This window comes from Drosophila melanogaster, chromosome 3L (genome assembly GCF_000001215.4).
Source record: "Drosophila melanogaster chromosome 3L".
NCBI classification, from domain to species: domain Eukaryota; kingdom Metazoa; phylum Arthropoda; class Insecta; order Diptera; family Drosophilidae; genus Drosophila; species Drosophila melanogaster.
The window spans coordinates 13,760,102-13,786,481 of NT_037436.4; the positions used below are offsets into that span (position 1 = coordinate 13,760,102).

The 26,380-nt window shown below is 40.7% G+C and overlaps 1 protein-coding gene across 3 annotated transcripts in view; it reads right to left on the reverse strand.

Annotated features, from left to right (window-relative positions):
• Positions 1 to 26,380, reverse strand: part of bru3 (bruno 3) — a 281,494-nt gene that overhangs the window by 238,195 nt on the left and 16,919 nt on the right. For 2 of the 3 annotated variants that reach the window (NM_001274879.1, NM_001274878.1), the window contains exons 3-4: positions 23,320 to 23,429; positions 17,812 to 18,210 (exon numbers count right to left, since the gene is read on the reverse strand). In NM_001274879.1, coding sequence (NP_001261808.1) covers positions 17,812 to 17,856 — 45 coding nt within the window. In that variant the 5' untranslated portion in view covers positions 17,857 to 18,210; positions 23,320 to 23,429. The remainder of the gene's footprint in view (positions 1 to 17,811; positions 18,211 to 23,319; positions 23,430 to 26,380) is intronic. The other variant, NM_001382117.1, reaches the window with a different exon arrangement.

Sequence of the window (26,380 nt, forward strand, 5' to 3'; positions counted from 1 at the left end):
AGACAACTGCTGAAAATTCAAATACAAATGAATTAAATGCATTTTCATTTGTATAACAAAGGTAAACAGAATTCCGAACAGGAAATGAACGATGCAAGAGCACTATATGCAATGAAAAACACAATTGTACATTAATTACATTTGTTTAGGCTTGACTGGAGCTGAGATTATTACACATACGCAGTGTTGACAGACAAAGTCATCAAGTGGCGACGCTTCTGTCGGCCTCATTCTCTTCCAGCCACAGATATATATTACTTTAATTTCTTTTGACAAACCACGCACACACTCTCCGCAGATGCACACAAATGCGAAATATATTTGTAAATTAAATCAATTTATTTGAAATTTCTTCGTCCTGGTCGAAGGCGTACGAAAATATGCAGCAATTTATTTTCCCTGTCCCCTCTGCCAACCTCTATGTCTGTTCATTTGATTGAAAATGCGAATTACTCATGTACGTAGCCGAGCATTCTCTGTTTGCTATATAGGGCGAGTGGCAAATCTAAAATCAAATCAAATCAATTTTCTCAAATGTTACTTGCTAGCTCCACTTCCATCTTTCTCACAGCATTTCTGGCCTTGACGCGCAACGTGTTCCGTTCGGCGTTTTATTCCCGTCTGTCTGCGCAGCCATCTGATTGATCGAATTTAAATTTTTGTGGCACATTTCCGAGTTGGCAGTCAATAGAAGAGCGACTCTGACGGCTTGCTTTAATTGTGCCCTTGGCGGTCGTGGGTGTCTGGAAACGTCAAGATCGTCGTGATTACGACCAATAAAAAACTTTTCTTCTATACGTTTACTAGGTTTGCTCAGAAATTCATTTGCAATCTATAAATATGGCGCTTCCATCGAAAAGGGAAAACTTATAAGGCTTAAGCCACTGAGAGTCGATTTGCCTGAAGCCTTCACATTTGTTTTTCAGGCCCAAACATGCTAGAAAGTATAAAGAAGGGGCAACGCAAACAAGCCACAAAAATGTTTGATATTTTACAAATTGCTATTTTATTGAGAAGTTAAAGCCATGAGGAAACATGAGGATTTTGGGCAACCCTTTCTGGGACGGCGTATGTACAACGAACCAGACATAATTAGCCAAAGAATTTTCTCATCAAATGTGCAAAACGGTCCAAAAGGAGACCCAAGTGTCGAAAAAGCAGGCAATAAAAACTGGTAGAGGAATACGAAAAGTTATGAATCAAAAATAATATAGAAAAAAAGATGAGGCGTAGAAAAGAGGCCAGATAGAACGGGGGAAACTTTTTATGATTTCAATAAAGTTGTTAACTTTATTAAAATTTTTGCTCAGCTCAAGAAAAGTTGTCTAAAAGCCAGCCGAGCATAGAATTACTATGAGAAAATACTTTCGCCGACTACGACGTCCATAAATTGACAATTTAAGTTCGAGCCAAGATGGGGATGGCAAAAAAAAAACGATGAAAACCAGAGTAACTAGCGAAAAAGTTGTAGTGAAATCGCGCATCAATGAAGCATAAATGCATAATGCCAAAGGCAAGTCAAACTAATAAATGTTCAACAATCAAAGGGGCAGTATTCAGCGGCAGGACAACTGACCCCCATTCCCATTCTTACCCTAGCCTTGTCCCCAAACGTCATCGTCCTTTATGGCCATCATCGTTACATGCTAAATTACACGCCAAATTGCGCACAGTCAGCCATCCAGCTCCTCGGCTTATTGATTTTAAGTAAAAATCTGAATCTGGCACTGCAAATCTAAATCGAAATGGAAGCGGGGAATGTGAAACGAAAATCTAAAGTGCTGGCCACTTGTGCCATAAACAAATCAAATATTTCTCATATTTCTACGATTTTCACGCATAACTGCATCAAAGAAGGATTGCAAGGCAGTTGGAAAATGTGTTGCAGGCACCCATTGAAATGGGAAGGGGTTAGTGGGTGGAGCCAGGTAAGCGATGCCCAAAGCATGGCTTTTCCAGCAGAGAGGACGAAAAGAAATGCATAGTTAAAGTTTGCTTTTCCCCATTTCCTTTGTACATGTGTTGTGGGGCTGTACTCATAAATTCATCATTTAATCAGTGCTGGGGTGGTTTGGGGGTGGAACACAGTCATCGATAACATCGAGCATCGTTTTACGGCTCACTGGCTAGCAGATTTATTGAGCGCGCTTTGCTTGTTTGGGCTGTGGACTTGGAAAAGCGTCGGATTTTCCTCTTTTTCTCCCTCCTCAGTAGCATAGGAGTGCCTGTTGCAAGGCAGACATAATTTCTTGAAACTACCATCTCAACTTGGTTATATCCCTTTCAATTAACAATCATCTAGTAACTAATTTCGAATTTGTAAAACAATTTGTCTGGCATTGTTTTGGCATCCCACAGTTGGCTAAAAATCTATACATGCCACATAATTAAAAACTCAACTTTATCAGCAGATAAGCATCGGAAAAAAATCAACAAGAGGGAGTGGAAAAAACATGGCATAAACAACTAAAAAACAAGGTAAATAAGAGGTACAAATTATGAAGCACTTCATATATTCCCATCTCCTCCTCCGGTTCGTTTTTCAGCCAAAAACTCAAACCAAAGTTGCTGGGTATGGGCAATCAACACAAAACGACCTCGTCAACAACTCCAGCTTAAGAGCAAAAATATCACAAGTGGGTGGAAAAAAGGGGGCGGTGCTGTGGGGGCGGGGCCAGCATCATCATCATCATCATCATCATCCACGTCACCCATGGCAACTTTGTTGCTGGCAGCATAGTTGGCAGCAAAAAAGTTCTTTCGGGCTGGGTTTTGACCGGGTTGGGTAGCTGGGGGTGCTCTTTGCCGATTGCTAAGCAACGCAACAGTTTGCCATGGCTATAATACGTTATAATTTGTTATTGAGTTCTCTTCAGAGCAGCTGCAAAAATGCAGGGAAAAAAACGAGAAAAACGAGAGCAGCCAGAGCCGGGCTGAACTGAACTGGGCTGAGTTGGTGGGGGGGCTCTGGGAAATATGCGAAAAAGTAAACAAAAATAGAAATGGCACCCGGGCCATAACCGAACGGCATTTACCCTTCCCATTCAGCCTTGGATTTAAGCTTGCCAAGATAGGCATCATTTTGGAGTTTCTCTTTTCTGGATTTCTGCACATCCGAATTCAAGCAACCCTCAGGGGTAGAAACTTCTATTGAAAGAGTATGGAAGGCTGTGTCATAAGTGCCCTTATCCTTGTTGTTGGTTTTGGGGTCCGAGAAAGGCCTGCACAAAAAGTATATATTTATATATGTATAGATATATATGATTGGCAACAACAGCTTTTTAGTGCCAGTGTGAGTCCCTTTTATATTTTTATTTATTTCATGTTTTTCTTCTTACTCCCCGCCAGCTTTGCTTTTTGTCATGAGGGAAAAATATAAAAATAAACTTTTTTCAATTTTGCTGTTGCTTTGTGTGTGCCTTATGAAATTGATGCTCGAAAATCGCACTCAATTAGTGGGGATTTCATATTTATTTATTGTAGCTGCTGTTTTCGCATCGTTTGAGGGAGTGAAGCCAAGCACGCGTGTCCTTATGTTGAGGACTCGGGGATTCCGAGGAAGCAGTTCCTTGGCTCAAAGGGTGTTTATGCGCTTCATTTAATTTATTGCCGATTTTATTTGAAAGACAAATACCATCCCAAAGCCTTGATGTGAAGAAAGCCACCTAAGGGGTCCTTTAAATTCACAAGACCCTAAGGGCCCTTAATAAGTTCAGAGTAGTTTTTTCACAAATTTTTTAAATTTTATAAAGTTTATATACTTGTTAAGGTATTTATAGAAACATATTTTATACAAAAGGGACACCTATTATCCAAATCTGCAAGTTTGTAAGTTCATCATAAAAGTTCATCCAAAAGCTTAGTAAAGATGTTAGTATAGGAATTGAAGGCACTTTTACTCCTGAGAAGTGCTTACAGTTTTAAAACAGTACCTAGTTTATAGAAAAGTTAATTAAGTTCCATACTTTCAGGTAGAAGCAATCCAGTAAGCTTTGGAACTACTTCGGTATGGTTTCCTAAAGCTCTCTATAGATTGAGCAAAACTTTTGAAGCTCGAATCCTCTCCTTTTAAGCTGATGTAAGCTTTTAACAGTGTTCTAAAAGCTTTCCATTCCAGATATAACACTTGGTCCTTAGCTTTTTAACAGAGGTCGAAAAATATAACTGTTGATAGACATTAGCAAATATTAAGCCATTTCGCCAAATTGTGCGTGGCCCCTGGTCCCCTCAATCCCTATACCTCATACTTCCGAGCCGCCTGGCAGCCAATATCTCGTTAGTGCGTCTGTAGCTGTAGCTTAAACACAGGACATTTACTTTATGTGTTCTTAAATGACAGTCCCAGGATGAGGACCTTCCCACCCACAGTCGACGAGGCGAGGAGAGTCGATGCGATGCGAACGGAGAGCTGAGAACTGAGGCATAACGATTACATTAGAAGCGAGTAAAATTTCATAAAAATGCGCTACGTGCGCTGCCTTTTTGAATATGTAATGATGCCACGATGGGAGTGCAATTTGCACACACACACTCTCACTCGCACACCCGTACACACTGGCACACTACCACACTCGCACACAAACTAATACCCACGTAGGAGCGACCGAAAGCGCCAAAAATTCTATTTGTGGTTAGGGCGGCCAACTTTATTACGGCTAAAGTATGCATGGAGAGTTAAAAAACGAAAGCCACAGCCAGCAGAGCAGCAAAAAAGGACCAAAATATTTTACTATCAATTTGGTGGGTGGGGGCTGGCATTAATTTGCGCAAATTTTCGCCACTCCAGTTTGATCAATTGCGGCCTACGGTTTATTTTACGCCAGTTGCCAGTCGGTTGATGAGGGTGTTGTCAGTTGGACCACCTGTCAAAACGCTGGCTGTCCTGCCTGTGGTCAGTGGACAGTGGGTCAACTAATGAGTTTACACAATTGCATTCAAGCGATTGCCTGATTTGCACATTTTAAAATTTTAAATTCATTTGAAGCAATAAACAAAATATTTATGAAGTTATGAGATTTATTCAGAATTACATGCGTATCACTTTGTTGATGAAATGCACTTAGTAATTATGCATTATTTTTAATGTCAATAATACAGAGGGAATTAACTTGAATTAAAAACTGTTCAAATGTAAGTACATACTTAAGAGTACATTATATTTATCACAGCATTCTCTTTAAAGACATTTTTAGTTAATTATTATTATATTAGATTTACAATCTATTCAGCAAAGTAGTCTATGCACCAAAGTATTTAAGGTTTCTGACCTGTGAAGAACACATTTGTCTCAAATTTCGCCTCCCCTACAGTGAAATTCAAATCGATGAAGGTCTGTAGGTCTGTTGAAAATTTGTAGCCCTTGCGGAGGGCAATGCTTTTACCAAGCGAGTGCTTGTATTTTATAGTCAATAATTGAGCAATAAATGCAGGTTTTTAAGTGTTTGGAGAAACATAGCACTTCTATTTGGGCGATATTCTCCCATTTCACTTGCGGTCCCACCGTGCAACGTCTGTTTTTCAATCCATTCAACTTGCCTATAGGCCTGGTCGGCACAGTTGGTCGTAGGCGTCCTGCGGTTTTCATTACATTTTCGATTTTGTACATTTTGCAGTCGTCGTCGTCGCCATCAGAGTTCGTCATCGTCCTGTTTCGCCGCCCGCGCCCCTCGCTTTTTGCCACCGTCTGTTTGGGCTGCAACTTAAGCGGCTTTTCCCTGTAAGTGCGGGTGTTCTGCACGCGTGTGTGTGTGTGTGTGAGAAAACTGCCCCGGACGGCGGCAATTTGGCTAAAACGGTAAGCACACGCCTACCTGCGCCCACAAAAACGCACTACACAAATTGCTATTTATGTGAGTGCCCCCTCGCAGTTCAACCTTTGCCCCTTTTGCCTTCTCTGTTGGTGCGGTTGAAATGAGCAAATTGTATGCGATTGTGGCAACCACAAAAGGGGGAAAAAAAAAAACGAAAAAAGACCCCAGTTGGAAAAGCAGAACCTGTAGTGTAGCTAAGGTATTTTCTTCTTTTTCTTTTTTTGATTTTGTAAAGGGGTTGTGCATGGTGAAATTTGGGTCACGTAGTTAAATTTTCCAACTCGTTTCGATTTTTTTAAGCAACTTACTTAAAATAAATTAGTTTTGCCAAAACCACAAAACGAAAACGTCGACAGAGGGGTAGCCAAGAATATCAAAAGCAATGTATGAAATAAATGTGAAGAAATCAGTGCCAATGCCCAAAGGACTTCCACGTTACAAACAGGATTTGGAACGGACGGAGAGCGTCCTTTAGCGCTGGCAAGGGAATGGAAGGCGGTGGGCAGGCAATTTTATGGTCAGACACGCAATTTACGCCCTCGTCTATCTCGGTGTGATTGTGTGAATGCAAAGAGGCAAAGGCAATGGCACAGCCAGCAAAAAAATGCCCAACTATTTGCCATTTCAGTCACCAGGGGGCCCATGACTCGACCAACCGACCCACCGACCGACCGACCAAGAAGAGGCCAAAGGACGAAGGCTCGGCTAGCTGGTTGGCAATTCTATTAAAGCAGCAACGCGCTAAGCATTCGAAATCGAGTGCATAACATTGGTCGGCCAGGTCCTTGGGCCAAAGCCAACACAGAGTGGTAAAGTGGGGAGTGGCAGAAGGGGTCACAAGGAGGGGAGCTAGGTGACAAATTAGCAACTACCAGGGGTTAGGACCTGGCTGATCAACAATTGATCAACGTATTCTAGGGTCAGACAAGTCGTTCCCAGTGGGATATTCGACAAGCAAATTGCACAACAAAACCAGCAAACTTGATTATCACATTTATTTATAACGTTAGCCATTTTTAGCAGTCCATAAAAAGAGCAAAGCCAATTTTCTGCAGAACTCCACCACCACTTTAATGGGTAACTCGATTTCCCTTTTGTCATTACTAACCGTATTCTAAACGACCATTCTTCTTGGACCATTTATTCTTAATTTAAATTGGATTAAGGCCTGGCTTTATTTTTAGCTTACAGTGAACACTGTTCACTCGAATCCTATACAGTTACCCCCCTCAATATAACCATCTGGCCATACCGTTCAGCTAAATAAAAACCAATTACTTACAAAAAATCCCCAGCAGGCGCAACTGGACAACGGACATCCAAAATAGACCACCGAAAATCTATAGAGTTTGAAATAAAACTGAACAGATGTAAACTTTATTGCAAAGGCGCACTGTATCTATGCGATCAGAGCAAATTAAAATTCCAATATATCTGCATATTGGACTAACAAGTGCAGTCAGAGATTAAATAAAATACGTTTTTGTTGAGATTTTTAATCAAAAGCGGGGAGAAAAACGGCGTTGAGGCAAAAGTGTGATCAAAAAACCAAAATATTTCTCCTAAAAATTCACCACCAGGGCGTTGGGGTGTGGGGCTTGGGGAATATGACCAAAAAATTACACATACGTACTGTTGGCCAGCCCACAACAGCAACAATGCCCCATCCCCAATGGCAGCTCTGCAATGCAAAACTGTCCGGTGTGTTTGATGCACAAATCCCTCAACTGAAATAGATTTACGTCACTGCCAGACGACGGCATTTGGTAGTACGGAAATAGTGGGAGTACGGGACGGGAACGGGCTTATACGGGGGCTCAGGCTGCAACTGCAATTGCGTTTGCTGGCCATTTTTGGCTCCTCCTATTCCGTAAACCCCCTACATCCGACGCTCTTAGCTCTGGCAATTTATTTGCAAATATTTTTCAACATCAAAAATATGTTTTCTTTTTGCCTAACGCTTGTCCTCTTTTGCTTTTTATACCCAGTGTTCGAGACGTACATGGGCATACTAGATTTATAATGGTATATGTTTAGTGTACAAATGTTGAAGGTACAGGCATCGCTCTAAAATTAAAAAAAGAATTTTATATAAACACTGATTATCAATTGGCATATATACATAAATCAAGCTCAACAATATAGAGATATGTGCACAACTATTATTTTCAACACTTGTTTCGAGATATTTCAACATTGAAGCGACCTATTAAAAATCATTCGCCTATTTAAAAACCTTGGGCTTATGTTGTCTATGGACCTGAAAAATCATACCAGAAGGTACTGTTCGACCACTGCAAAGTATGACAATGAATGGGACAGGACACTGTGCTCTGTGACATCCGGATAACAAATCGAACAACATATCCCTGTGCGTGCGTCTCCTGATGAGATGTCACATGTCGTCGCCTGCAATCCGGTGTCCTCATCAGCAGGCTCATCCCGATGCCTGTCTGCCAGCTGCCAGTTGACTGTTTAAGTCCCTGGATGCGGGAAAAGTATTCGCTTGAAAATATGGAAAGTTGGCTGGCAACTATTTTTTAATTAACTCGATTTTGGCTTGAGTTGTTCAGCCCCAAACCATCAGGGCAGAGCAAGCGAGCCGGAGCAAAAAGAAAGAAGTCAGTTGGTGCAATTCAAGCCAATGTCAAATCCATTGCTGGACGACTGGCTTGTTAAATGTCAGGAACACGCCTCACTGATTTTTCAGGGCGGCAACGAGCGGGTGTCGGTGTGGCAGGGCATAGGGCACAAGGAAAAGGCAGACGCAGAAATATATCTGGCAGGAAAATTCGATTTTCCTATTCTCATTCTGTATGGGAGGCTGAAAGCATGCATCTGGTTCCACAATCAGATTCATTCATTTTCATTTATTGCCACGATAATACAATGCCAAGCTGTCAAGTTTGTGTAAAGATAAGAGTAAAAACACTGCATTGGATGGGTGTGCCAATCAGCATGGGATTATTTAAAAAATAATAAAAACCACACCATTTTTTCCACAGTGGCGTTAAAAGTTTATTAAAGAAATGCATAACAGCACGGAGCTAAAAGAAAGATACATTCATTAAACGATCTTTACACTTTACAGATTATTTTATACACTTATATAATTTATTTTGCCTCATAATTTTTAGCAGCTTGGAACCGAACAAAGCGTAAAAATGAATATACTTGCTAAACACCAAAATAACCTTTCTTATAGAGATTTTTCACCCAGTGGCTCATTGTTAATCCGCTAAACATCAGCGGTCTTACTTGTGTTTTGCTGTACCTAAGAGCCCCAAGCGGCCTTTCACTTGAGTCAGGTTCATGCCTCAGTTTTCTTTCGCAGTCAACTAAATTGCTCCCAGTTAAAAAGCACTTAAGAGGGGTACTTACTCTAGTATTCCACTTTACGCTAAAAAAAAAGACATTTCATCGTCGGCAGGCACGTTTAACAGCTTGTCCCACGGACAGTCGTTGTGAGATACCCGCCTTGGAATAGTGGACTTTTATATTCATATTGAGGATCTACCTTGAGGAGGATACTTGGTTGATACCACCGTTCAAGCTCAAGGGGTTTAGTAAATATTGACAGTTATAAACGGCCATTGAGAAAGAAACAAGCAATATCCGGATTTAACTGGAAAAGAACCAGCAATATCTCTATTACACGTTAAAATAAAAATGTCTTCAATATATGTCATATATGGGCAAATCCCATAATATAAGTAACTAATACAAAACAATCTCAAATATTTATCCGTATAAAGATTCCATTTAAAGAGTGAGACGCCTAAAGCGTCCTTAAAACGGCGTAAGCTGAGTCATTTATTTATTTATAAGCACACAATCGAGCAGGGGCACACAGACAGGAAGCGTTGTTGGGGCAATCCATTTACGTGCCACTTCCACGTTTTCGTACTTCGTTCTTGTGCCCGACTCTCTAGGTAGTGGCTAATTAATTTTACACCGTTTATCGCTGCGTTTCACGGGCATACACTCGTGGCTTAAGTCAAACAAATCAATCACGGGGGGATGTTGGGCAGAAGGATGGCGCCGGCGGTTGGCGGCCAATTAGCAAAGCATACACCACACAGCTGCTCTTTGCATGGCGACAAGACGACGCCATCGCCGGACGCACAGGACTCACAGGACGCAGGACTCGCAGGACATCCACGATAATGTCAGTGCGGTAAGCCCTTAAGACAGATGAATGAAGTGGCAAACATAGCAGACAGTTCCACCCGATTTACAGCCAAGTTCAGTTCAGTTCAGAGGCGTCGACTGGCTACTGACATTTACAAATCAGCAGTCATTACTTATTGCTCCCGAGCACACAATGTCAGCCCATATGGGTCGCCAAAAGCAGATTTTACTGAAGTTTGCATATACAACAAGAAAACGGAATTGATAAAGTTTAAAAATGAGTAGGTTAATTAAAAACATCAATCAATAAATCGAGGACAAGGCGCTTATTTGTCAATTACTGAGGATACATTAATTAAAAATAAGTACCCCGAAGGGACAAGGGTTCAATGCTGAACTGAATCACGCTAACATTATTTTTCAACTATACCTAATCCTTTTTTCCGGTGGAATAAGACGATGTGAGGATACACATATATTTTTAAAGCTTACAGACAAATTCCCCCGTTTGCAGGGAAAAAATCGGAAATGGACCATTGAGTACCGACAATCGGGAATTCGACTTTGGCATTCACGATTTTTTTTAGAGTCTAGTTTCCATTATTTTTTTCTGCCTGCTATATAAAATTGCAGGATTGCAATATAGCCATATACTTCACAGGTTACGCATATAAAAACCAACTCTTAAAATCCGACAGTGAAAAAATGCTAGGTGAACAAATAGATAGGAGGAGAGCAAAAAAGGAGCGGACTATAAATGCAACAGCATTGAGAAGGAACTGAGTTCAAATAAAATAATAAAACCGAGGCATTTTTCAGCTTCATTAAATACCGACAAAGTTTGTTTTATATGCTGCAAGTTACAGGCCAGAAAGCAGCGAAAGATGGAGTTTCCGCCTACATATGAAAGGCAGGAAAAACAAATAGAACGGATGCTTTCGAGACGATCAACTGGAAGATACCCTGCACTTGAATATTTTAGGTAATTAAAAAAATTGGGACTATTTTAAGTTAATTAAATAAAATGTCTGTGCTAAGCAAAGTCGTCTGGCTTCGTTTTCCTTTGTCAAAATGTTCAAAAAAATGTGCATTATATGCACGCTGCATCTTGGCCACAATTGCAATCAAAATTCTCCCCTTACTGCATTGGACTTTAAGAAAACTGCCAGGACGAAACGGATATATATCCTCTTATTGAGGTTGCGAGGTTGCTGGCACACGGCCTTTGGGCCATCGACAGTGGTTGGAGTCGCGATTTTATTTTGCCAAATGAATTTGATAAGGAAAATGGTTTTCTGATTGCCCAACAGCTCAAATGCAAATTGGGGTTCCGCAAAGGTTTCCTGAGTAGTGGCCTTCGTGCTTATCAAAACTGCTACATGAAACGGCGATCGAGACCACTGTAAATTGGACATTGACAAATATTCAAAGCGGAGGCAGAGCACAATTGCCCAGAAGAGCATTGCCTGCAGTTTGTGTTAAATCAGCAACAATTGTTTGAATTGGAAGCCAGTCTCATATCTGTTTCAGGCTTTTGGCGTCTCTCTGGCTTGGTTTGGGCTTAGGATTGGGCTTTGGCCAGCCGCCAGACAGAGGAAATTAAAATTTATATAGTAAACCGAAAGCGGCAGATGCTGACTTCAGCACATTGTTTGGGTGGAACTCTGCATTTTTGGTACTTAGCATGCCATCTTTAAAACGGAGGGGAAAAAGCCGGGCTAGAAATGAATCGTGGAGCGTGGCTGCCAATAAGCTTCCAATAGGCCATTTGTCAGCTTTGACCATAGCGACAAAAAGAAAGAGGCCATGGCAAGAATCGCTTTTTCCTTCCTTCCTGCTTTCCCATTGCCAAATGGTTGCCAATGGCTTTCAATTGGGTTAAGTGATTTGGCATTCAATCAATGTTCGTTTTTCTAACTTCCCCTTCAGCGCAATCACCACATAATTATAGCGTTTCCTGGCTGTTTGTTTTTACCCGGGCATATACTCGTAATACATACGGCACGTCTGGAGCTCTGGGCCCAAATGCATGGGGCAAATCAACAGTTGGCCTGGACGAATGGAGGTGGAGTCGGCCCATAATGACTTTATTATCTGCGCCGATAGAAACTGATCTGCTGGCGGCCAGGGTCCTGCGAAATATGTCCATTGTTTTCCTCTCTGTGCGTGTGTAATTTAAATCAATTATGCGCTTGGGACCGAGAACATGAACGAGCTGTCCGAGGATTTGGACAATGAACCCGACAAAAATGAGCAATAATAACAGCAAATTAATGAGTTGGGCAATTTATGGTGCTTTTCCGTTCAATCGACTCGTTCGCCCGCTACAATCAGATTTCAGCAATGCGGATGTCCTTTAAAGCCCTGATGGCAACACACACATTACTCTCTGTCTACCACCACCTCGAATTCATTTGACATTTGATTTAGAACGCATTGTCGAACAATCCCTGTCTGAGTTGCCGAAGGAAACGAACAAATAAAAGGCTCAGCCCGCAATCATTGCGGTAAACAAAAGACAACAGCAGGGTTCACGAGGACACATGTTTATCAATGTCCTCAGCAAAAAATTAGTTCAAAGCGGAATAGAAATATCGGAAGCAAAAAATAGCACGGTATTCCGATAGCTGGTTGAAAAAGCAGCAAAACCACAGGCGCAGATGCTGAGTCTCGAGTTGCAGATAAAAAGCCTGGCCCCAAATTGACAGACCACATATTAAGCCGGGATATGGATTGATTTATTGCCTTCAGACTGCCTTCAGACTCCCTTTTACGTGTTTTTGTGATACACTAAAAATTTGTTACACAGCCCGCAGGGAATGCTGCACTTTTTTTCAGATTTAACAAATAGAGTTCAAAAGCAAAGAACTTAAAGGTGGAATCTCCGTTAATTTAAAGACATTTAAAATTTGAAATTTTACTCACTTGTTCCATTTTAAATGCGATTGTTACTTACCTAAAAATGACAAAATCAAAACACAAAGTTAGTTTAGGAATATTATTTATAAAATTCTTATAAAAGCTTATATCCTTAAGCTGTCTCATTTTATACCAATTCCCACATCATAAGACCCTTGACAGCACATAAGGCCTACTTGTGGCAGACAAAGCACCGAAGGCCATCGAAATGACTATAATGTATTACACTCGATCACAAAAACAATGCCTACGCCACACCGACCTCCACTTGTACATAAAAAAAAAACCCGAAAAGGCGATAACAAAACCATATACAAAAAAACTTCAAGTTCTTGAACAAGGACATGCCCAGAAAACACCGCCAAGTAAAAACAGACACAAGTGGAATCTCCACAGGCAAGACATAAAATATTTCTGAATGGACAAGAGAAGCAACAGAATTTCCAAGTGTTTTGTATTGATTTCAATTGTTTGTTGGCACCCGAACATAAATATCTTATTGATTGGGGATACATAAAGTAGATGTGGAAGGTCTTGAAATATCTCTTTAAAATCTCTATAAACAAGTTGGGTTGTTCAGGTAATGAAAGTTAGTACTGATATTCTGCTTTGGATTTTAGGAAGTTGCTTACCAGGAAAACATTATATGAAATGAAATAAGCTGCTTAATGGGTTATAGTCATATTTTGTTACAATTAAATTAGCATATTGATGTGCGTTAGTTAATGCCTTTCGTGAGCAACTAAACAAATTGGTTAAAAGCTGTTGGCCATAAGCGTCGATTTCATGGCTACATTTTAATTATATGGCTTTTAGGTTTACTTTACCTTTGCGTTTAGTTTTTTCATTTTTAACTAAACTGTCTGCGTGTTTGCATATTTAATCAACATTTTTCCTTTTTGCCTGGCCAACTTCCGCCTTCTCTTTGGAGGCGGGACAACTTCAGCTTTCGTTCAGTTAGTCTATGCTCTGCGTTGGCATTTATAGCTCAGTCCAGGAAGGACTCCTCCACAGTGGAAGAGGAAGTGTTGAGGGAGTGTATGAGTGGGTTGGTCGTCTGAGAATGACTGGCATAAATCACAGAGGGCAATATGCAACACTATTTCCAGTACGGCACTGCAAATACTCCTCGCTGCTTTATGACCCCGCAAACCTGAAACCTAAAAGCTATTTCAAGTCCTCTAACTTCTTGTTGCAGCTTAACGCGTTAACTCGTACCTAAGTCAAAGTTTTAATGGGAGCTTGAGGAGTTCCTGGAAGTTCACTGGAGGTATTACGGGTCGTTGCGAAGGACCTTCGTAGCATTTTATTAAGCCCCAGTGATCGATTGTATTGGCCAGGGCGGAGACCAAAAAGTTGGTGCTTGTGGGAATCGCAGAATAACTAAGTATCAAAAGATAATACCAAGATGAATGTCAAGCGGAAAGAAACTGTTTTGGGATAACCAGCTCAGGTATACATATTATTTAAAAAGCATAAAAGTCGTACAGCAGCGAACAGCTTAAATATTTATCCAAGCAGTCGCCCTGTTATGGTATTCCCAAAAACTTGTTGGCTCTAGAGAAACTAGCGAAAATAGAATTAAAATTTAAGTTCTCGTCATCCTGGACAGCTTCCAAAAGGAAGGAGGAAAAAAAAACTCCAGCACACGCAAACCAGGCAGCTGCATCTTTGGACTTGTAAATTGCATTTGCAGCCAATTTACACAGAATTAAATTGAATTTACGCTACGCTTGCCCAAAATATCAATGAGTGTCGCCCAGAGAGAGAAAGCGCACAGTTGGCAGCTGGTGGGCGGCATGTCCTTGGCATGCAAGGACTCCACAGAGCACCGCAAAAAGTCAACTGCATTTTATCAAAATTCAAATTGTATTTTCGTTGCCCGTCGCTGAGTCCTGCAGTCTGCTTGTTTAGCATGCGTGATAAGCAGCCAACAAAAAGCAAAAAGCACTGTCACACAAAAGTTGAAAACGCACACGGTCGCACACAAATGAAGTGCCTGCAACTTGGCCGTGTAGTTTGTTGCATGTTGCACATAAAGGCAACAAAACGAGGGGGAAATGGGACCTAAGACAGCATGGACAACAAACTAATGCACTCACTCGTGTGAGAACAGCCCACCCCATTCCACTTCCCCATTTAGCTGCCTTAGTTGTCCGTGGAACTCACCGACTTCCTCGACAAATCACACGAGCTCACTACGGGTAGCAAATGAATCCGTGCCCAAGTTTCCTACCTGCGTAACTTTACAAGTGTTGAAAGCAGGTAAGGAATGGGCTTGAGCAGATAGTGCAGGCGAACCATAAGTCAGTAAAGTTATAGTATCGACCAATAGGGACCAGCCACACCTTCAACGAAAAACAGTTTGTAGAAGATGTGCGTTGCATTGTTCTAATTATTTGATTCCGAATTAGCTAAAAGAATCTCGCAAATTATGAATCAGAAGTTAACTAATTTTAACATTCTTTTTTCTGGTTTTAATTTCATGAATTTAAGATTGGCTTAACGTGTAAAGTTTAAATATTTGATACATTTTGTGTGTTTAAACAGCCCCTGTTACGGGCCATTGAATTTTTTATTCCATGACGGGTATGACAACAGCGAATTTGAAATGTTTCACACTTCCTAAAACTAAATAAATATGTAATGAATATTTCTGTATATATTTTACATGAATTTACACACCAAATTTTTCGGCACAAATACATATTCCGAAGTAGTTGCTGAATAAAAATCCAATTAAATTGTACAGAACGCGAGCTTGAATAAGCTTTAAGAGAAGGAAGAGCTGCATGTGCTACGGAATTTCTTGTCTCTATTGAATTTTATTGAAAACATCGATACGGCATAAACAAAACTTGGGTTAGACGTTGCCCCAGGAAGGGACACCCGTGTCCCAACGGTCGCCAAAGGTCTAACCCTGTATCCTCAAAGTAACGTTAAGGATTCCGTGTACATACTCATCAATATCATATTAATGCTTGGCTGCCAACAAACAATTGAAAACAATACAAAATACTTAGGAATTCCTTTGCTCCTCAGCCTGTATTTATTCCCCAGTTCGTGACGTGTTTGTCTGGTTGTTCGAGACCCGTGTGGATGCCTCAAGTTTGGCCTTGTGCCAGAAATCCTACCTTACTCATTTTTCTATATGTATGTACATATAGTTCTCCGCCACTTTTTGGGCTCGGGTTTTGTTTTCGTCTTGGGAAGTAGATATCGAAATTGGGAAGGGAAAAGGCAGAAATACTTTTCGGTTTGGGCCGTTATGCATATTTGCCATTTGTTCACCTCTGGATCTGTTCTTTGAATGCCAGAAATATGCCGCAAGTGCTGTCAATTGTTGATGATGTGGGAATTGTTCGAACCTAATGTTTTTAAGGAACCGATAGATTCTACAGGGCTTTAATGTGGTGCTTTTCGTGTTGGTTAATGGATATGGATATATTTAATTCACATGTATCTGATAAACTAGAACTCCAGGAGCAGATTAAATATTTTCAAAGCCACAATACTCATGGGTTCATTCCAGAAAATTTTCACTTATCTGCCAAGGAATTATAATATACTATTCTTTTTATAATTTGATTGTAAATATTTATAAATAGAAACTATTTGAAACTGATTTAGATGTTCAGCAGTTTACCAGCTAATAAGCCACCAGTTTTTATTTATATTATAAAACTTCGTAATGAAGTGGGCAAAAACAAAGAGTGTCCAGCAAACTTAAAGTTCTTAAACCGAATTGAGCTGGTCATGTCCAGCGCTGATGAAGGGCAGCTTCGTGCTCCCGGGCAACATACACGATAGAGATTGGTAGGTGGCAGATGAAGCCCATCCTGTTGGCAACAACATCTTGCTCGGAATTTACGTGATGTACATTTAAACGCGGGTGAGCAACCGGAATTATGCGTCCGCCGGGTCTGGAGCTGGTGCAGCCCTGGGAGTCCTGCGATGGCAGGAGATGAAGGGCTGCTGGGTTGGGATTTTCGAACAGTTTGCTAAATTGGCATGGCCAGACTGAAGGCACAAGGCACGCCTAGGTGAGCGCGCGTCCTCCAATATTTCTGGCTCGACTGCGACGGGTCTATAAGTATGCTGGAGCAATGGCAGGGAATCGCACATCTGCTGAAAAAATTGATTGATGATTGATGGCAATACAAAAAGGGCGACGTATGCCCCCCGCACATGAGCATTTCGGTGGGAACGGTGCATTCACATTCACATCCACATCCATATCCACAACCAGAAATAGAGGGAAACACCGAATGGGAGAAAAGCGCAATTTCGCATGTGTATATACATATATACTCGTTTCTGAAAGGGGGTGCCGCTCTGAATGTGTGGGCGGCTTTACGGGCCTGGGATGGCACAAATATTCATGAGCAAAATGCCGTGTGCTCGTCGCCCGTCGCGCGGCTCAGACAAAATTTGCATAAATTTGGAATTTGAAAAGCTATCCAGGCTGATGGAAATGATGACGAGAACAGCACACACCTAAACACCCACTTCAAACAAACCGGGGAGGCGACGATGAAGATGGAACGCCCCCAGTCAGTTGTGGTACGTTGTATTAAGGCATTAAATGTTTGCAGAACAAATATGTTGGATCCAGAATTGGGAGCGAAAATGCCAGCCGAAATTGCTGAATTATTATCGGGAATTTCGACTAAGAAGCCTTGTACATATCACATCGCAAATGTCAAAAATGTTTGCTCGCTTTTATGGCCATTGATAATTTACCTTGCTAGGGTGGCTAACCAGAATATGGTTATTAAAACACAACACTGTGGTCTCAGAATTATACATAACATATAAATTATGTTAATAAACGTAATTACTAAGTAAGCTGACCCACATATATTATTCTTGAGAAAACATTTAATTGAAAAACTGTCATAAGAGACATTTTATCGATGTTCATGTTTGGCTTAGACTGTGGGTCACCTACCAATTTTCTGTGACTAATCTGGCCAGGCAATTGCTGCAGTTGCATGTGCAGCTTGTGCGATTGCAGAAGTTGACCCGATGGGCTTGATATTGTTCCTGGATTGCTTGATGTTGATGTTGGATTTCTTAATGATGTTGTTGATGATGTTGTTGCTGAAGTTGCACTTGCATCGCTGGCAGCGGAATGCAATTGCTGTTAGCAAATTGCCTGGGTTTTGCAGAAATCGCGCAAACTGTGGCGGCTGCTCAAACTGAGGCGGCCGGAACTGGTTGGCTGATTTGGTAGCAGTTGCTGTTGGTGGCGTTGTAGCTGCAGGCGTGGGTAAGGGTATCCAAAGGATTGTGGATTTTGCTGCCAGCGCAAGCGCCGCACGTTTAGGGCGCCACATGGATAGGCAACCTGCAAAAGAATTGATGAGAGATTCAAGAAAAAAACACAACACGAAATGCTGACAGATATCCGAGGAAGCTGTCACACGGGAAATAATAAAAACATATGCATATTTACGGTCAAAAAACAACAACATCAATGAGCAGGGATCACAACATCGATTGTTAAATGATATGGTTATAGGTATTAGTTAAACGGAAATCATGATAACAGATAGTGGTCTTGCGGTATTTAGAGAGGCTTATGAGTATGTAGTAGTAGCAGTAGAGTAGTAGAAACAACATCAACAACAACAACATCAATTATAGAACAACATCAATATATTGGAGTCAATAACAACATCGATTCTTATGAGTTATAACTTATTTCCAATCCCCAACTGTATGTTATTCAATTTGGAGATTGTTTTAATTTTTCCCCACCTTGAAACCGAAAAATACACACACACTCTTTAAGACTTTATAAAAGACTTAGATACATTCAAAAAATGAACATTCCGACACACTTAAGATACTATTTTACTTACCTTATTTTATTATTAATTATATTATATTAATTGTTAGAAGTACACACTTAATGTGCTTGAAACGCAAACACGAAAAACATGCAAAAGTGCTAGAATAATACTGTTGCTCGAATCGGAAGAAATATAATTCAAAAAGTAATATATATAAATATCAAATTATAAAGTAACAACATTTTATCAAATGTCTGAAGTCTAAAATTTCTACGAATTATATTCCTAAAAAATCCAACTAGAATATACTTAAGAATGGTACTTTTAAACTTCTTCTTGAAAGGACCTTGAATGCTCATGAAATGATGTGTCAAAATTGTGGTTTTTTTTTGGGTTTCACTAAAGTGACGAGGTGGCATAACACCCACAAAGAGGCAATGGCAGATATACGGCACCAATGTGAATCGACATTTTTATTACGCTGTTGGAATATGTCAAGCTCCTTCTCTACAATAAAAATGTCGCGCATTTGGCTTTGAAATGCAGAAAATATTCAAGCGCTTCCACTTCTCCCTTTGTGCGGAAACATTTTCGAGTTGAGGAGCTACCAGTTTTCTAATAAAATATATTTTTACACATGCGCATGCATAAAATATTCTCTTTGTAGTCGGTGTCGGCAATATTTCATGGGCTTTATAAAGTTGAAAATTGTTCCTTCTTTGGCTCAGACAGTTTTTATGGCCGCAGAAGAATAGAGTCGGAGTCTGGTTCTTCCAACATTAATCAAACTCTTTATCTCAGTAAGCGAAAAGAAAAAGTTCCATAAGGCTATTGGTATAAATTTGTTTCAAAACATAATTTTCGTCAATTTTTTACAACTATTTCACTACCAAAATATTGCTGATATATATATCTTACAAAGTGAAAGCTTGTGAACTTAAAGAAAAACAGTATCGGCCAAATGAAAATCGCTTTATTAAGGTCTCATCCTTCAAGATTGATTCATCCGCACTGCTGAATTTTCGTTACAGACTGCTTGGCTCAGCTGGCCATCTTAATTAATTAACTGATTTGCAAAAATAATAATAAAACTGTCAGCCGCAAGAGGGAGCAAAACAGCCGACAGAAATCTCCTGTCCGACTCAACATAGTATGTGGCGAAAATATATGTATATATATATTTTTTTTTCTTATCTTAAATTCCTCTTGGCCAGGAGAAGGACACGGGGCAATCTCACTTTCCCGCTTACACTCTCTGCTGGTTATTGGCAGAGAGTGGCAGAGTGTGGCCGTTGTCCTTGTTTTTCCTGGAAACTGGCATCCGCCAACACTTAATTAAAATGGCATCCGGGCGAGGCAGAAAAAATCCTGAGCGGCCCAACATGCCAACACCCATCCCCAACTGCACCACCACCCCCGACATCGTTCACCGATATAGACCAGGCCATCCCATCCATCCATCGCGTCCAGTGGTGTGAGTAAGTGAATTCGTTTCCCGCTTTTGGCCGTTGATTGATATGCCAATGAAGCGAACGCCAAGCTCAGGGCTCCTATTCCACGGCTCGACTGCTCCATGGCTTCATGGCCATACGGATCCCAGAGACCAAGGAAAGAATGCGGAAAAAATCTAGTTCGTTAGCTCTTATGCAAAGCGGGACAATAGTGTACACTGCGGCCCAATCGCCGGCGCAAAGTCAACAAATGCAGATGGGGCCAGATAAATTGCCAAACTGAAGCGTTCAGCACCAAAGCGGCTTCGGGCCCAATAGGAATAGCTTGGCTTTTAGCTCAGTTAGTTGCGGTTCGGTTCGGCTCGATTCCGTTTGGCAGAGGCCCGCCAAGGTACCATACAAGGTATGGTGGTGTGCTATGGTCAGCTCTCGTCTGGAATAACAACACAAATTTTTGCTTTTTTCTATGCCGAAACAAAGTTTGGGTGAATAATGAAAAGAGGAGTGGCACCCAAAAAGGTGTGCTATAAAATCAAAGGGATTTTTCATTAGGACGCATATACCCTTTCTTTACAGTCAAGCCTATATTACCAATATGCATGGTAAGCAAAAAAAAAAAGACTTACTTCAATAAGCAAATTTTTGTTCAGTGTAATGTCAAAAGAACGGTCTTAAAACTTGTATACCCCTTTTTAATCACGGGTAAGGGTATTTACTATTCATTAGTTCTGGAAATCCACAACTAACCACAAAATCCATTCACTCATGAATTGTGCTACATCAGGGGCGAGCGTGATTAATTGCAGGTTGTGGTTAAATCCTTTTTAGTCCTGATTTCGGAATTTTTCTGGTTAACTCGGCTAGTTTTTTGCCTTGCTCTATTCTCTTTTTTCTACTATCTTTTGAGGTAGGTGTACCGACAGAAGGAAAAAATACATCAGCTTTTCTATCTGGATCTATTAAAACAACCGTGTACGGAGTGGTTCAATTAATTATAGGCTTTCTTTCCAGCTACCTTGATTAATGGAAATTTAAATCAGTTGGCTAACATTACACTTATTTCCTTTCATCGTTTATATTTTAAAGTGTTTCAGACAAATTTTACAAGCAATATTTATTCTCATATACTTCCTTAATAAAGCATTTTTTAGTCGATAAACCCTTAGTTTAACCCGAGCTGGGAGTCTTGACCCTTTCAATCTAACTTCTTTTTCTTGAACTTCCGTTTCTAAGGCATTTGAATTATCAGCGACAGCCATTCCCTGGCATATGTGCAAAGTTTCTGCCCACTTTCCGTATTTGGTTCTTGCTCTATCTACTTGGCAGTAGATATTTTTCATTTTCGAAAAAAGAAAATTATGACTTTTCCCACCCAATGGCTGGCTCCGCCCTCTCTTGCGTCGTTTTGGGAAATTTGAATACGACAAAGCAGCGCATAAGATTCAGATAAAGCTAAACTGCCAGTTGCCATGAAAAGTTGAGCGGTGTTTTCAGGCTTTTTTCATGACCGCCGCCTTGTACGGCCACAGCTTGACTTTTTATTTTTATGCTAAACTGTTTCCTCTTTGCAAAAGGCCGTATTTCGTTTGCGCAAAAAACTGGCTGCCAAACTGAGGCACAAAGAGGAAACCGGAAGTTATATCGTCCTCCGGATGATTACTGCACTTTCTGTGTGCAAGTTGCCCCTGCTGAAGTGCGCTTCAGAGCTCGACTTAAAGGATCCTTCACTTATCAAAGCACTCGATACGTTAATTAAAAGATCAGAAGGGGATTTGCTCAAGGAATGAACCGCTCTAAACCGACTCGAAGGGGCTCGCCTTGACTCGATTTAATGAAACAACTCTTGATTATGCAACAGGAAGAGTTGCTGCCTCCTTCCGTTTCCAGCTGGCAAAACAATGCGGCAGAGGCAGAGAACAAAGGTGGAATTCCTTCGGCTCGCCCTCAAGTTTTAATAAGTGGCACACATGCAGCAACAGTCAACTTCTTCTTGCCACACACAGTAGCACATTGGCAAGTGCACAAGAATGGAAAAAGACAAGGCTAAAAGTTCTGAAAGAAGCCAGAGAAGAAAGATAAACTCCTCCCCAAGAGCCCAGAGAGACCGAAGAGACCGAAGAGACCGAAGAGACCGGCGAGCCCGGTCGGGCCTAGACTAAGAAAATGTAATAAATTTCCACACAAAAACAGCCACAAATTTCCCTCTCAGTGTTTGTCAGAGTAAACAAAGAAAATATGAAAACAAAAGGCTGAAGGAGCAGATAGGATGGGATTGAATGGACCAGCCTATCTATTCTTCTATCTCAAAAAGCGGGGAGCCGAGGATGTCCTCCAGTTTGCACAACTGTGCTGCAGTTCACAACATTTTGCATATTCAATAAACTGTTCTTGCCGACTTGTGTTTAGTTTGATTTCCTTTTGAAGACTCTTTTTGTCCTTCTAAGGAAAATTAAATTTCAGTTATGAGTTTTTCGAGCGGGCACAAACAGAGTCGGAGACACAATCAAGATTTGTTGTTTTTTTTTTCAATAATTGAAATATTGTGAGGTCAGGAAAAGTTCCCTCCAATTTGAAGACAAACAAAGATTAGTTTTGTTATTTTTTCTTCAATTCAAATAAATTTACAAATTTTAATTACTTTTCCAGCCACATAAACAGAACTCCCAGCAGGTGGGGGGATAATCAACAACCTGAAACATGTGTTCCCTAACTGCATTTACATGGTTACACATGTTCGGCATTTTAAACTAAAACTCAATTAGGGTAAACATTAACAAACATAAATCAAAAACAAAGCAGAATATATCTATATTTTTGACACTGGAAATTGCAATCAATTTTCAAACATTATGGTTGCAGTTTTCGAGCGTCCTTTTGGCTGCCCGTCATAAAATGGCCCAGACCAACACATTTAAGGTTTGTCGGTTTTTTGCAGAAATAAAATGGCGCGGGAGCGAATTCCATAAACAACGAAATCGAAAGCAATCAAAGGGAATTTGCACAATTTTTAGTTTAACATGCAGGATCGAATTCTTTAAATCAGGGATTTAGTCCATAGTTTCCGCTCACAGATATTTTATATGTATAAAAGTAGCGACAGATACCACAACAAATTATAAAAACAACACTCAAACACTGGTGCATTTACAAGAAAATTATATGTCTAGCTACTTAATTGATGAAATCGAGGACATTGTCCTGGCCACTTACCCCTGCTATAGACTGCTTGTCATTGTGGAGCGTTGCCTGTGCTCCTGTCGTGGGCGACGTGGCGGGGGTGGCGGAGCTCTCCGGACTGAAATAAGTCAGAAAAGCGCAACCTGCAATGACAATCATTAAATTATTAATCGGCGGTGTGGTAAGTGTAAGGCGAGGAATGTCCGAAGTTTAGTCGCGGCGGAAAGGGTATGATTTTTAAGCTATCTATCTCTTACATTATATCAAACTATTTGCTTTCGCAAATACCATGTTCGTTTTATGACGCAATTAAAGCCCTCTGCCCTGTGGAATGTCCTGGCGAAAGGATTGGGAAGGTCTGCTAACCGCTACACACACACACACACACACACATGTCGGTTTGCGTGCGCAAAGCGTCAACGTGTTTAGCACAGTTTTGTGGCCATTTTCATAAATCCGTGTAATTTTCCCCACCGCTTTTCGCCTGCCCATTGTTTGGTTGTGGTGGCCCGCTAGGTGTTGCTTGGAGAATGGCAGGGGGATCCTGTCTCTGCTCCTCATTAACTGCTCAACTGCCGCCCCGTTTTCCACCGACGCGGCGACAGGCTCGTGTCAGCCTAAACCGATTTAGCAACACATATTCCGCCAGCACGAAGCCAGCCCCTGACATGTGGTCATACCCAGAGCACCCTGCTTCCCCCATTGACTGTCTGTTCCTGCTTCAGGTACACTCCAAAAAATGGCCCAGACATTCTGGTATTTCTTGGGTTTTTAGAAATGTATACCATTGCAGTAGGCATTCTATTCCTTGCTTATACAATGAGAAACAAATATTTTTCCAGCAGTTGCGACTTTTCTCGGTGAAAGAGTCAGTTTGCAATAAGGTCCCATACATAATAGTTAGAAATGATACAAAATGCAAAACACATCGTTCTCTTTCTCGAATTTCACATTTTTTTTTAAGGTTTACCTTTTATATCCGTGTAACGTGTGCAACAGCAACAATTATATTTAGCCTTTAGCCCAAAACGCGGGCACGTTTAGGCCAGGAGTAGTCCTTTAGCCCTGTCCCCCAGTTCTTTCCCGTGGCCTTTTGTCTGGGCAACTCAAAAGGCCACAGCATGCAACACGTCAAAAGTTGAACGACAAGCGACCAGCTACAACAACCGAAGGGACAAGTGCAAGAGCAACAACCGAACAACCTGCCAACTGTCGACGTCAGCGCCGTCTAAAAACATAAAAATTGTCGGCACATTGTTGAAATGCCAGGAAATTATGTGCAGTCCCCCCCAAAGGACGAATGGGGCGATGGGGGAGCAGAAAGTGCTGTGGGGGATAACAGCTGCCAGTAATTAAAATGAGCAATTCACATAGTGTGGCGGCAAAAACGGTGACCAGACCCAGTGCCTAATGAGTTTATTAATTAAAAATCACTCTCATATATACATCATGCATTTACAGTTGTGTACATTGATATAGGAAAGGAACAAAAAATTGTTCAAGTACCATACAAAATAAATTATAACAAATATAGGGTATTAAATTTAACCGTGTTGAAAAGCTTTCTGTTACTTCCCTAATTAACAATATTATTTGTTGTAAGCTTTCAGCAATGTATAAACGACTTCGAGCTTAGTCGCATAATTAAGTCAGCATATTACTGAGTCTGCATTAATTAAATGTCTTAAAACTAATTAATTTTAATTGAACCTTATTGCTGCCTATATTTACTCCCAAACAAATCTGAAACTCCTCCACTTCGCCGTTGCCCCACAACTCGCTAAATTTATTAACCCACATTAACCACTTCCATCGCAAAATGTTGCTCATGGGGCGCTCGTAATGTGCCTCCAAAGCAATATTATAAGTTGCTGTAGGCTTTTAAAACTTTTCACTTTCAAGAGGAAAGTGCGGTTTGGTATCTCTTTTGCGGCAAATCAACTTTCAAGCTGAATGCTAATGAATCATTTTTGCCAACCCACTGACCGCAGTCGGTAAAGGTAGCGTTAGTTGGCCCATACCATTTATTAGTGGTTCCTGGCGAGGCCAAATTTATGTTTGCGGCATGTTTAAGCAACGAAGACCGTTAAAACAAAGATAAAACTGTATGTCTGGGTGCACAAACTAACAACAATTTGTATCTTTATTTCGTAGGCATTTTGTGGAGTTTAACATGGATACGCGAAGTAGTCCAAATAAAAAATAAGCTTACCTCAATAATTTTAAACTTAATGCATATGAATCAAGAAACAGAAATCGAAATTTTCAATTAAAACGTAGTTTTTTAGCTTTTTCACGAATACTAAAAATCATAACATACTTATTCGCATTATTGTTTGGCAGAAATAATGTTAACGCTAAGTATTAACACTGTAAATGCCGAATATGCATATAGATTAGTACAAAAACTTAGAAGCAATTACAGAACAAACTTTTAAACAAATGTTTAATCTTTAAATAATTTCTCAGACTATTTTAGAAGACAAAAAGCGAGAATACCGATAAGCAGTAATGGTAATATCTGGTGTCTTTGAGCAATAAATTGTTTCCTTTGCAGGGTCGAAAAAGTTTCCATATTTTCGTGACCAAAGTTAAGCAAGTGCTGTAATAGTCGTGTGTCTGTTGTTAGGCAAATTGCAGGCTTATTAGCCGCCACTGAATTATACACCACTTGTACGCCAAAAACGAGAGGTAGAGCTTTAATTTTCAAATATGTATGGCACAGGCGGCTAGGTAAATAATTGATGCCAGCTCTTGAAGAGGAAGCCCGTGGCTTGTGTTCTTTCTGATCCTTTTTATGGTATTAAGTTATTATGTGCTTAAACCTAAATATAATGCCGCAGGCTTCAGATGTTGAACGCCAGCCGTGGCTGTGCTTTTATTGTTTATTGAGAGCAGATCCGATGTAACAGGCCGTTTTAACTGTCTCACCACTCGGCTAGCACAAAGGAGCAGTCCTGCTCGGTGCTTCGGTGAAACATCTTAAGTGCAGCCTCGACTTGCTGTTATTCTTCGTTGCCTTCCTTTTCCATCACACAGGAAATTGTTATACCTAATGGGTTTTTCCCAGTCTATGCCTGCCGGAGGTAAGTGG